Below are 13,074 nucleotides of genomic sequence, written 5' to 3'. Positions count from 1 at the left end.
AAGTTGCTTCAAGTTGTTATTTGAATGTTTTTTGTTCAGGTCCTGTAATTCTAGTTTTCCTGTAAACCTGTTGGCCCACTTAGTTTTTTCCCCACAGTCTGATTGATCCTGTGCCTTGTACTGTACAATTAAGATAATAGCAATTCTGATCTAACTGTGAATTAATTATCTGCCAGTACAGGACAGAGTAATGTACTGTGTCTTGATCATTCCTCCTTACTTGTTTAAAAACTGGAGTTTCACAGAGTTAGGAGGATTATAGGAATAAACTCTAGGGGTGACCCCAACAAGCTTTTTGCTGGTGTTCAGTCACCTAAAGGTAGTCTACATGGTCTGTGAATGCAAGTCTTCTACTGTACTTCAAATACAAGAATTTACAGGTAATTGAAAATTCCTGTATTCTTCATTAGTACATGTCCCTTAGGGCAATGCCCAGCGCCCATTGCCATTTGGTTGGTAATCCCTTGCCTGTTAGCCTTTACATTATCCAGACCTGATTTTAGAGATTTCATTCTGAATGACTTCAATAGATTTTGCATTAACATTCAGAACCTCAGTACAATTCTGCAACCCCCTTCCCCCCAGAAACTGAACTAAGCTATGCCATCCCTACTTAAAACATAGTCCCCTCTGTTAAAATTTTCCTCCTCTCATTGTTGCATTTTACCTGTGGATCTTATTGTCAGAATATTTTCAGCTGGGCCTGCACATGTGCACTGTCCCAAAGGGTAATTGACAGTTTACAATATGTACTGTAGGTGCTATAATGTGTAGCTGTATAGAGAACACACACTTGCACTTCTAGAGTTGGTTGCTTCTTGCTGGCAAATGAATGTGTTGATGTCAGGCATGTAACAGAGGGCACTGTGAAAGACTGAAAGAAAGGAGAGTCATTGTGACACACTCCTCATTAAAACAGATCTCCGGCCAAAGAGAACGACATACAAATGTGTAGCTCATTAAAAGATAAAATAACAAAAGTAGATTTTGCTGCAGTATTGAGCTTCAATCCAGAAGTTTCCCTGGCAGTATGTTTTTCTGCTTATAGATTGCCAGTATTATTCAACTCATTTACTCTGCATCATCCTGGATCTACCCCAGCCAGTGACTGGATAGTGAAAGAAGAAACAGCATGACGATGAGCTCATCTCTCACTCTTTCTCTTCCTACCAGTATGCTTCTTATCAGCTCATGAACTGATTGGCTCCTTCTATACCTTCTTACTCTTACATTCCAGCCTGGTTTTACAGTGACTACAAGAGGTTTATGCCAAGTCAAATTCAGATATTTACACTGCTGGAATGTAAGATATTTCATTATGCATTAATGATTGCAGAGCTGCATTGATTTGTATCTTTTATATCTATCTTGAGTTCGGCTTGAAGGCCCAACTGGAGACAACCGATTGCACTTAAAGTCATAGGGGGAATACTGCCTCAAGCATGGTAAATTCATGGGTGTGATTAGCACTAGCACAACTTAACAGAAGGCACCAAGAATGCTGTAAAGTGAATACAAGGCCTCCACCTTAAAAAGGCACCCTTGTCTGCCTTTTAAGACATGCCATTAATTGTATAAATTAGATGGGGATAGCGAAGGGATGGAATACAAGGTTTATATAAACCAGTGTGATCTGCATTGAGATCTGGGCTCTGCCATACAGCTATATTTATTTTTGTTGGTAAAAAAAAAATGAATACTGTTTTTACAGGGAAAAACTAATAAGTAGCGTAAAAACAAATGTATTAATTAAGAATAGAAAGGCTAAGCACAAAATGTCTTGCAAAATAAACAGTGCGCTGAAAAAAAAAACATTAAAAATGTTATTTTAATCATTTAACTCAAGTATCTGAGCTAGCAATAATTAGGCTGCTTAAGGAATTTAACTAAAACTTAATATAAAAATATTGGAACTATTGAACTTTATTTATGGTATTATGTAAAATTTTATCTTTAAATAATGCCCTGTACATTTCTTTTTTCCTTGTAGCATGTGTTTATATTCACAAACTATAGTATTTACTATAACTATAGTATAGCACTGGTAAATGTTGTTTAATTTTGTTTCAACTTAAAAACTTTAACAACTAGAAAAAGTATATGTCTGCTAGACACCTCAGCCTCTTACAGTCCCTCAGTCCTTTTTTTATAGCAGGGCTAGACGGTGAGAAGAAAAAGCAGTACAAGGAGACAATGAGTTCATGTGTTTTAAGAAGCATGCTGATTGGTAGAGAAAGCAGAGTGACAGAGAGATGTGCTCATCACTGTGAAGCTTCTACTTTTACTATCCAGTAACAGGCTAGGGTAGGTCCAGAACAACCTGCGCTTAGGGGAAATGAACTGATGTATGCAGGCCATCAGATTGGATTGAAGCTGAATATTGCAGAAAATATTGGTGTTCTATTATCCTTCAATGGGCTGTTTTATCTGGTTATTCTTGGCTTGAATTCTGCTTTAAACACCGCAGTAAGCTAGTAAATGGTCACATTAAAGAGTTACTCCAAATATGTTCATTCAAAATATTATATAGTTTCCCCTTAAAGGGGATTGCCACTTCCATAAAGATATTAAATTTTTTTTTATATTAGCTAGCGTCAGTCTCTCTGCTAAGACCCATTATTGGCTGCTTTCAATGTGTACAAATTTAGGATTTAGAGCAGGGATCACTAAATGGTGGACCACATCACTGTCCCATTTGAACTGCCGTGGTTGTGCCACTTAGGGACCTATCATTCCCATAAGTCTCATCCTCCAAGCAGATTGGAGAGCTGGAGGCAGGACACTTCTGGCTGGACGGCAGGAGCTGCCCCAGTTACCCTTTCAGACAGGGTGGGCCTAGCAACCAATCAATAGCTTCTTAATATGAAAAGTTAACTCCCGCAGATCTCACTTCCACCCTTAGTTCAGAACTGTCCTGCTTCCCACTTTCCGCACTGCTGTGTGCCTGTGATAGGTAGGAGGATGAATGGGGCTAGGACACCGCTGTGTGTTTGTGTGGATGGGTGATGTGTAGAAGGCAGGGGACACTGCTATGGGGGTTGAGCAGGGGACACTGCTGTGGGGGACAGAAGAAACTACTGTTGAGGGGGCAGAGAATACTACTATGGGAGAGCAGAGTACACTTATGGGGGGGGGGGGGCAGAAGATACTGCTATGGGGGGGGGGGTAGAGTACACTAATATGAGGGTGGTGAAGAGTGCAGAGGACACTGCTTTGGGGGGGATGGCAGAAGACATTGCTATGGGGAGGGGCAGAAGACACTACTGTGTGGGAGTGATGTGAAGGGGGGCAGAGGACACTACTGTGGGACAGTGATATATATGTGAAGGGGGGCATGAGAAACACTACTGTGGGGGGGGGGGTAATGTGAAGGGGGGCAGAGGATACTACAGTGGGGAGGTGATGTGAAGGGGGCAAAGGATACTACTGTGGAGGGTTATGTGAAGGAGGGGCACAGGATACTACTGTGGGGTGATGTGAAGGAGGGGCAGAGGATACTACTGTGGGGGGGGGGGCTGATGTGAAGGGGTGCAGAGGATACTACTGTGGGGGGGTGATGTAAAAAGGGGACTGAAGATGCTGACATAAGAACTGGATTGTGATATATGTGGAGAAGACTGTCATATGAATGATCTGAGTCATTGCTCAAACATGTGCTTTAGAGCTCTGCTGAAAGCACATTTTACTGATTGGACCTTCATGAATTTGAATTCGATACCCCTGGTTTAGAGCTTCTTAGATCCTTTTTTTTTTTTACCAGAATTGAGGTTGCAAAACAAATTCCACAATGTCATATCGGGGAAATTTGCCAAGGAATATTCAGTTATCTGCTGTGTAGTATTACCTGTTTCCTTTCTGCACCATGTACATCAACCAGAACACATCTCTCATTCTCTATTTGCTTCCTTCCCTCCTTCCTTCTTCCGTCCCGTTTTTGTCCTTCCCACTCCGTCAGTTTAGGCTCACATTGCTGGGTTTTCCTCAAATCCAGTTCTCTTTTCTGATGCTGTGCTCAAAAAAAAAAAAAAAAGTTACAATCCCATACAGCATAATATTTACTTGCTAGCTGATGGTAAGATATGGGTCTCCAGAATTATCTTAATATCTAAGGGACTTGCTCTCACACTAATGATCATTAAACCTGCTCAAGATTAAGTTGACCTGTAACATTTCCAAGTGCAGCTGTCACATTATGCTCTGTACATTCTAAACTGTATCATTCTGAAATGAGCCATTAAATGCTAACGTTTTCTCAAAGAGATAGTGTAGTTATAGGTAGAGTCTAATGGGATCTCACCCACTGGCTTTCACTTTTGAGGCTTACTAGGGTAAAATTCCCATTGCCACTGCAGTTTCTGTTTTTTACCAACCCACATTGGAATCTCTGTGCTAAAGCTGGAGTGTTACCACAGCTTTTGAACAGAATTTTTCATGTTATAAAAAGAATTGTAAATTGATCAGGCAAGTGTATCTATGTTGGAACTCAAGCACAAAAATCTCGCCACTGAAGTCCTTAAAACACATGAAAAATCTGCTTTTAAGAAAAGTATACTGAAGAAAACCCTTCTAAAAAATGCAAGCGAGTTCTTTATTTTACTATGCAAGCTGCCCTTAATGGTTGTCACACCTCCATTTTTATAGTCTGTACTGCTTCTCTGTGTTAGTGGAATCTCAGGCTTGTAAATCTGCCTAGACACCTTCATTCTAGTGCCTGAAATCTGAGACCTGTTTTTATAGTTTTTATTTAAAAAAAGAGGGCTTATATATTTAGTGTAGTGACGCGTCTCATGCATTACAGCTAGCCCCAAACTATGAGAGCGATTTGAACTGAAAAATTTAAACCTAAATTATTGCCTGATGTTTAGGGAATGATTTATGAATACATGTACCTGATCAGGACAACTGAAGTATACAGAACTCATAACCGTTTTTTTTTGTTTTTGTTTTTTTTTCAGTGAATATGCAATGTACTTGACTAAATAGAGTAATTAGATTTATATGAGTGTTACTTTAGACTATGGGATATCACAGCTGCAAGAGATGTAAATGACCCCCCCCCGTTGTATGAATAGGCCCTAATACTGTGCAGTTTATCTGCAGCAGAACACATGAATTGTATGGTATGAAAATATATGTTAAGTAGAAATCTCAGTTTTTCTCATGTGTTTCATTCACACCTGTGCACTGTTTTAGTGTTTTTAAAGTGATATTAAACCAGCTTACCAATCATTCGATGTGGTGGGTGCATTCATTTTTATTTTATTTTGTCTGCTTTTATAACGTTTTTCACCTGGTGATTTGGCCAGTAACACACATCTTGTATTAGAGTGCCTCTGCTCTGGAGGAAGGAGCACAGAAACACCTTTGGACAGCAGTATTGTTATTCTGCTAGAGAAGGAGGGGAGGTGGTAAATGCACTAGAAGATTTAGATACACATTGAAGCCAATACATAAATCTCCCTAACAAGAAAAACTACACAGGACTTTTCAGCTACCACCTCTATCATTTTTTTTTTTTAACTGTACACATTTTATTATGCAGAGATTAAAATACAGCAATGATAATAAAAAGGAGATATTTGCACATATATTCTAGTATGTATTATCCATAATCCATCCCCCATGGCATTAATTTGAATGAATTCTGGACTTCTATTCCATCCATTCAGGCATAAATGGGAATGTTTCCTTTATGGCAGTGTTTCTCAACTCCAGTCCTCATGGACCCCCAACAGGTCATGTTTTCAGGATTTCCCTCAGATGAAACAGCTGTGGTAATTACTAAGGCAGTGAAACTGATCAAATCACCTGTGCAAAATAATGGAAATCCTGAAAACATGACCTGTTGGGGGTCCATGAGGACTGGAGTTGAGAAACACTGCTTTATGGTGACTTTTAATCTGTAATTTTGCAGAGTAAGTATTGTGGGGTAGGTTGCATACAATTCAATCTGGAGACTGTATTTGTGTATTTAATGATATAATGATGAATACCACCTATCCATTTGCATTACATATATGAACATAAAGAAATACATTATTTTATGTTTTTCTGAAGAAGCAGGCGTTGACCTGTGAGGCGCATTGAATATAAAGACCCCACTTTCAGCACTTTGCTTATATGTCTTTGGGGAGTTGATTTTGGATAATGCATACTAGAATATACGAGGGGCGACTCAAAAGTTCTCGGCCTACCCATGAAGCATTTTGTCTTCACCCAATTTTATTTTTGCTACTCATAGTACATATCTTTGCAAGGTTCCATACCAAATTTCTCAAAAATAGCTTTTTCTTTGTTTCAGTTATTGAAGACTGAAGCGCAGAAGGTCATTAAGTCTGAAAGATGGAGAAAGTGAGCAAATGTGCTGTTATCCAATACCTGCTGTCTGTCACATTTTTATTTTCAACATTCTTGGGACGCACCAACTTGACACGTTGTGCATGTCCAGCACTACTGTTAAAATGTGCCCAACACGTTCCTGGGATATGCCCACACTCTCCGTACAGGTAGTTGCTGGCCTTCCACTGCGAGGGGCATCTTGGACAGAGAGGTTCCCCCTCTTGAATTCTGCCACCCACATTTTAATGGTGGAATAGGAAGGGGCATCCTTCCCTAATGTTTCCATCATGTCCTTGTGGATGTCCTGTCCACTCATTCCCTTTTTCAGCAGGTATTAGATAACAGCACATTTGCACACTTTCTCCATCTTTCAGACAATGATGTCTTCAATAACTGAAACAAAGAAAAAGCTATTTGTGAGAAATTTGGTATGGAACCTTGCAAAGATATGTATTATGAGTAGCAAAAATAAAATTGGGCTAAGACAAATGATTCATGGGTAGGCTGAGAACTTTTCAGTCGCCCCTCGTATGTGCAGATAACTGTCCTTTTTTTATTATCATTGTTGTATTTTAATTTTTGTATAATAAAATGTGTCCTTTTATTAAAAAAAAAAAACTTGTTAGCGATGGCACCAGAAAAGTCCTGTGTAGTTTTTCATGTAAGGGATACTGGTGTTTTAATAACTGAGGGACATGTGACCTAGTCCATTATAGATCCTATTTAAGCATAGTTGATTTGGATAATTTCCCTTATTCATATTTCTAAGTAAATCTGATTGTTGTGAGCACATCTGCCAGTGGCAAAGAGGTCTATCTGCAGGACAGCTTCTTCTATTGAAAACCAGACTTACTGGCCAAATCACTCGGTGAAAATAAAGGAAAGAGAGCCTAAAAAAAGATAACTAATGCAGCCATCACATCTAAGAATTGGTAAGCCTCATTATAATTGTTTGCTGTAGGGTTTACTAACACTTTAAGGGAATCCATATGGCCCATTCACACCTATATGTGCACACTACAGCAATGCTACAACAGGCACATATAGGTGTGAATGGGCCCTTGGTGTATCACAGATGACAATTCAATGGTTTGGGCATGCTGTACAAAGATGCTGAATACCTACATCCTCCAGCTTTTTTCGTTGCTCCTTCTGTTGCTCGATCCTTTTCTGGCGCTCGGCCAAGAGCTGTTTTTTGTATTTCTCCTGGTCTTTTAGCTTCTGTAATTGCTGCTGTCTCTGAGGATCTGATCTGTTCTTGTTTTCCTGTTGCAATCGCAAGAATTCACGGCGGAGAGTCGATTCGCCAGGAAGATTAACAATGGAGCTTAAAAAAGATAATGGAACTTTTAGTTTGTGTGTTTTTTTTTTTCCTCTTTATATTCTCACAAAGATTTAACCTCCCAACAAATGAGAACTTTGCAAGCTTAGCAAAACTTGGAAGTTAAATATAGAACAGAAGATGTCAAAAGACACTCTTATTTTCAACACTCCAAATGCGGTGAAAAAAAAGTTGCAAAATTTAATATTCCAGAAAACAGATTTTAGAATGTAGAGTGGCTTTTCTTGGTAAGATTGTGACCAGGCACTCACATGCTGGTATTCACATGATTACTCTGTAGCCTGGTCAATGAGTACTTAAAGGGAATAAGGACAGCTATATCGGCTGATTGCATACTCAGGCTCTGCTTCATGTTTTGCAGTGCTACAAAATGGTTTTCAGATGAACAATGAAGTCTAAAGGCATTGGTGTTCAACTGCTGAACGAAAGGTTTATTTTTGTCAGTGAAACCTCAAGCCTGTATGTGGCCATTGTGTCAAAACTGACATGATCACATGATCAGAAAAACAATTTTTTATTGGTTTTTCATTGTCAGTAGAAACCTGGGCTGTCAGCGACTGCTGTCATTGAGAGCAAGAAGCAGTTCAGAGTGCCAGCTGCTTGATCTCAAAGAGAGGATTTTTATTACATGTCCTTCCATATTTTGGATCTGTTTAGTCATATGATCTGATAAAAGTGAAGACTGGAGTTCACATTGGCTGATCCTCCCTTGCAGTATAGATGTTGAGGCTTTTTAACACACAAACAACACTAAAGGGAACCTAACCATTTGGTAAAGAAAAGTATAGTTCAGCCCTTCTATTACTTTTTCAACCTGAAAACTGCTAAAAGTTTTTTTTGTTGTTGTAAACATCAGACATAAAATATAAAAAAGCATATCCCTCTACAGTGTGTACTTGTCTCAATTCAGAATACTAAGTGTCTTTTCTGTCTGTTGCTTCATTCCTCTGCTATAATCATAAGTCGCTTCTGATGAGTTTTCCTGACACCAAGAGAATAATGGTGATGGGGAGGGACCTCCAGCAGATTGACAGCCTCACCTCTGTCCCTGTGAGCTGTGTGAAGGGGGTGTGTCTCTATTCCTCCAATCAGCTCTGAGCGATCTCATTGATGTAACTTCAACTCCTCACCCCCTGCTTTTTGGAATTGAGAGATAAACAGGTACAACTTATGTAGGAGGATTTGTTTCATCTGTGTATCACCTGAGGCCAGTCACTTCACTGGGTATATGTAAGGGTTTACAATCACTTTAAAGGACAGAATTGCATTATTTTTCAAGCCTTAAAGTGGTTCTAAAGGCTCAAGGTTTTTCTTTTACCTTCCTGTATTTTATGCATGAAGGTGAAAAACCTGTGTGCAGCAGCCCCACCCCCTTATTCTTACCTGAGCCCCTTCTGATCCAGCGATGTTCACAATAGCCTGGGCTGTATGGGAACTCTCCCTACTCATTGGCTCCCGCTGCTGTCAATCACTGCCAGTGAGCCAATGAGGAGAGAGAGGTGGGTGGGCAAAGCCGCAGTTCTGTGTTTTTATGGATGCATAGAGCAGTGGCTAAGGAGCGAGCACATAGTGGTGCCCCAAGCATGGGGCCAAGGTTTAAAATACCTGCCCTTCTTCCTCATATCTCTGCAGCACTTCCAGGACAGATCAGAGCTATTCTGATTGATCACTCCCAGCATGGAGCATTACTCTGATCCATCCCAGAAGCACTGCAGAAAAAAATAGTGAGAAGAGCAGAGATTTTATATCCACAGCTGCATGGGCACTGACAGTTCACCACCCACAGAGTTAGGTACAGTGGAGAGTGGGAGGTGGGGAGGGTGCACAGTGTTACATCACCTTTTTTTTTGTCTGAAAAGGGGAACTAACCATTTAAATATTGACATAAGCAGAAAATGACACCTGAATAGATAAGCCCTAACTGGAATACATTTATTTTATTAAAGCCATGTGTATCATAAACAGCCATGTGTTGATTTTTCTTTTTTTTATGCATTTTTTTTGTTTCATTACTTTCAGCTTAGGTCTACATCATACACTTCAGTGGTAGCTGAACATCAGTACTCTAGACAAGCTTCATGAAAACGGTGGACAATTTAAGGGGCAGGGTGAATACATCAATCTACAGTTCAAAGAGTTGTTATTTAATATTTGAATGTGTCTGAAACAAGGACCTTCATGGCAGGAGCACTAGGTATTTTAATGAAAGCAGCAGATTTAATGATTAAAAACAAACGTTTAAAGTTACAGCTGATATGAGATTTTAATAATTGGGTTGGTTATACTTTATTTTTAGGTATTACTAATAACTGGATCACAAATAACATTTAGTTATATCTGTCTGAGGTGAGCTATAAAAAAAAAATAGCAGAAATGGTTAAATGATGTTTATTATTGTTTGCAGTGCAGCTATTATGTGTATTTAGTTAGCTTTAGCCAATTCAACAATATATTCTAAACCCATTCAGATTCCCTCACCCAGGCTAAGCAGTGTGGATAGAGGTATCTCACCTGCCAGCTATTGTATATTGAATACCCAAATAGGGACTGTATGCAGTAGGATGCAGTCACTATTCAGCTGACAATTTTTCACCCAACTCCTAAGATTTTTTTTTTTTTAAATCGACTTTAAATCGAAATTCAGGCCATGTATGGCCAAGTTTAAGATGGTAAAAAAAACCCAACAATGAAGAAACATGCAGCAAGTGAATTAAGTGCTTGTAATCATGTACATCATCTAAACCAGATGTGTTGGAAAAGGGAAAATAAGCAGGTGTTTTAATATTCCCATAAAGATTTTTAACTTAAAGCTCCTTTTGGCAATCAACTGGCTGTAGCTAATACAGAACATCTGCAACACAGTACAATACTTGCATGTATGAAAACAAAAGAACATTTACATGGTGCATTTGTTAAAAACCTAAGTTTATTTTCTTTTTCTTTTGTAGCCAGTTGATGGCATAAAAAGAAAACTCCCTGAAGAAACTTGAATTGAGTTGCACAGAACTGTAATTTTGGGACCAAAAGTTCCCGGCTTTTCCTTAATTGGTTAAAAATGGGCACTGAGGAGGTGCTGGTGAAAAAAAAAACTATGGGAATTGTAGTTCTGTTGTTTTATAAGTGGAACCACTCCTCACTGAAAGGAAACTTCAGTTTCCAGTTGTCTGAGTGACCTGGGATAGTAAAGGGGTGAGTCTCGGGGAGGTTTGGGGCACTTGGCATCAGACCAGGGAAGGAAACGGATGCCCTGAGCATAGTGCTGAACCTCCCTATCACTTGCCTACCAGGATGGTATTCTCAGCGGCCCAGCAGTATAGAGTGGATTTGCCAAAATACACTCTGTATCTCCAGTAGCATTAAGTAGGTTCAACAGACTACACTCTGCACCTTCAGCTGCAGCTAAAGTGGGATTACCAAAGCTTAACGCATCAATCCCAAAGGGGTCTCTCCATCCCAGGCATCTAAGGCTGAAGCACGGGAGGGTGACAACCCATTGCATACACTGTATAACAGAAAACAAAGCTTTTATCCTCCAAATATCTGAGAATTTCCAATCTGCTCAATCTGCCCTTACCGTTACTGCCTTAACTCTCCAGAACGGCACCCTTGATCTAGGATTACCCCCTTTTGCAGTCTCTCTGAACTTATCACAGTTTGCTATTGGATTGAGTTCTACTGAGAGTTCATTCCTTCAAATACTTCCACTATAGTTCCTCTCCAGACTAAAAGTGGGCAGAAATCACTGAGCTCTTCCAGTTGTGCACCACCATTCGGGCTCCAAGGAAACTGGCTGAAGCAGTTCTTGTGGGACTACCCCAACCTGCTTTATTCCCATTGACACAGACTTTGACTTCCATTCAGTTTTTTTTCCTATTGTGGGTTGCTTTTATGAGAACACCTCAAAGCCTGAAGGCAGAAGTGAAACTTTCAGGGGTTTGTACTGTCCTTGCTATGCTGTTCTTATTGCATTCCTTGTGATTCTGTTACAGTTTAAGCTGATCGAGGGGTGTTGGATACAACCTGGGCCCAGTTACTCCTTTCCTTACTTTTCAAAAGCAGTTGTAGTGTAGAAGGTGTCTGTATGGCGTTAGGAGTCATCATATTTAGTGCTATCTTGCTTTTGTTTGATTTGTTAATCCTAATACATATAAGGTGTCCATCTCGCTTGGTGTTACCTTACTTATTGCATAGGGGTGTGTCAGAGTGTCCAAAGAGGTAGAACAAATAACTCATGGAAATGATCTCAGTCTCAGAGGGCTTATCCATCTAGTGGCTCCTTCAAGGGTGTGCTACACTTATTTTGCAGCTTCCATATTTATGCCCTTCATTTTCTCAATTATATGTAATTGCATGGTATTCCTTATTGTCAATCTTCACTACACAGGGCCCAAGTGCCCCTCATTCTTTCTGATTCCACTGGTTGCCATGGGATTCATGTATGTAAAAGAACTTGTATGCAAAACAAAATGGCTGATAAGATTACTATATCAACTGTATGTCAATCATGCATAGTGAAGCTTTCAGCCAGTAGAATGTAGGTTTATGAAATAGGTTCTGAAGTTTTTTATGTTTAGTCAACACTACACAATGATAAGACAGAAGTGACCCAGATAACATGTAGCCAGTGAAGTCAGAACTGTACTGTGCTAGAAACTGAAGCCAGAGTGTCAAAATGACAATGAAACAACTAGCTTTTCAGTTTTTGTACCATCTTTTGTATATTTTAAGACAAAATAAAATAGATCTGTGTAAATCCTAGCACGAAGGGTGGGTTTGAAAATAGAGAAAAAAAATTACTGTTTCCTAAGCCTGGTGAACCTGGGATGAGGTCTATTCAGACCCCTGGTTTAGATTACTATGAAATCTAAACTGTGACATCCACTGAAATATACTAGCAGAACGTCTTAATAAAGAATGTCTGTCTGTCGTTGTTCAGATAGTATACAAGGGTGAACAGATGAACCCTGTGTTCACTATAGATAAATCCTATCTCTGAAATCTGCAGCTTGTCATAGTTGCTAAGCAAAGTGTTGCTATTTAAAAGAAAAATATTGGCTCCTGGTGAAATTAAATCATTCTCAACTTGGAGTGTCCTACAAAGATTCATGCACAGTCTGCGCAGCATGGGAACCAAAAGGGCTCTTTAGCCATAATGGGCTGTAAGGAGAATCCTTAAAGCCTAATGCTTGTTTTCTTGCCCCGCCCGGTCCACTGGATAACTACATGGGGAAGGTGCAAAAATCTATACCAGAAAAAAAAGTATATGACTGACGGACATGCCTAGGCTCAGGCCACCATCTTTTTCTCTGGGGAATAAAAGAGTTTGAAGACTTTCTTGTTTTATTCCCCACAGACAAGTTAGAATTAGAAAACAACTTTAAGACAAATTGAGC

General features: G+C 39.6%; 1 protein-coding gene across 1 annotated transcript in view; it reads right to left on the bottom strand.

Moving 5' to 3' along the window:
- Nucleotides 1-13,074, bottom strand: part of NRK (Nik related kinase) — a 335,992-nt gene that overhangs the window by 168,051 nt on the left and 154,867 nt on the right. Inside the window, exons 12-13 of the mRNA XM_089684925.1 lie at nucleotides 7,465-7,666; nucleotides 3,845-4,006 (exon numbers count right to left, since the gene is read on the bottom strand). Coding sequence (XP_089541051.1) covers nucleotides 3,845-4,006; nucleotides 7,465-7,666 — 364 coding nt within the window. The remainder of the gene's footprint in view (nucleotides 1-3,844; nucleotides 4,007-7,464; nucleotides 7,667-13,074) is intronic.

The sequence above is a fragment of the Staurois parvus genome, unplaced genomic scaffold (genome assembly GCF_062004578.1).
Source record: "Staurois parvus isolate SC_StPar_1 unplaced genomic scaffold, SC_StPar_1.0 ptg000361l, whole genome shotgun sequence".
Classification (NCBI taxonomy): Eukaryota; Metazoa; Chordata; class Amphibia; order Anura; family Ranidae; genus Staurois; species Staurois parvus.
The sequence above is the reverse complement of the archived record's forward strand: the minus strand, read 5'-3'. Positions and strand labels throughout refer to the sequence as shown.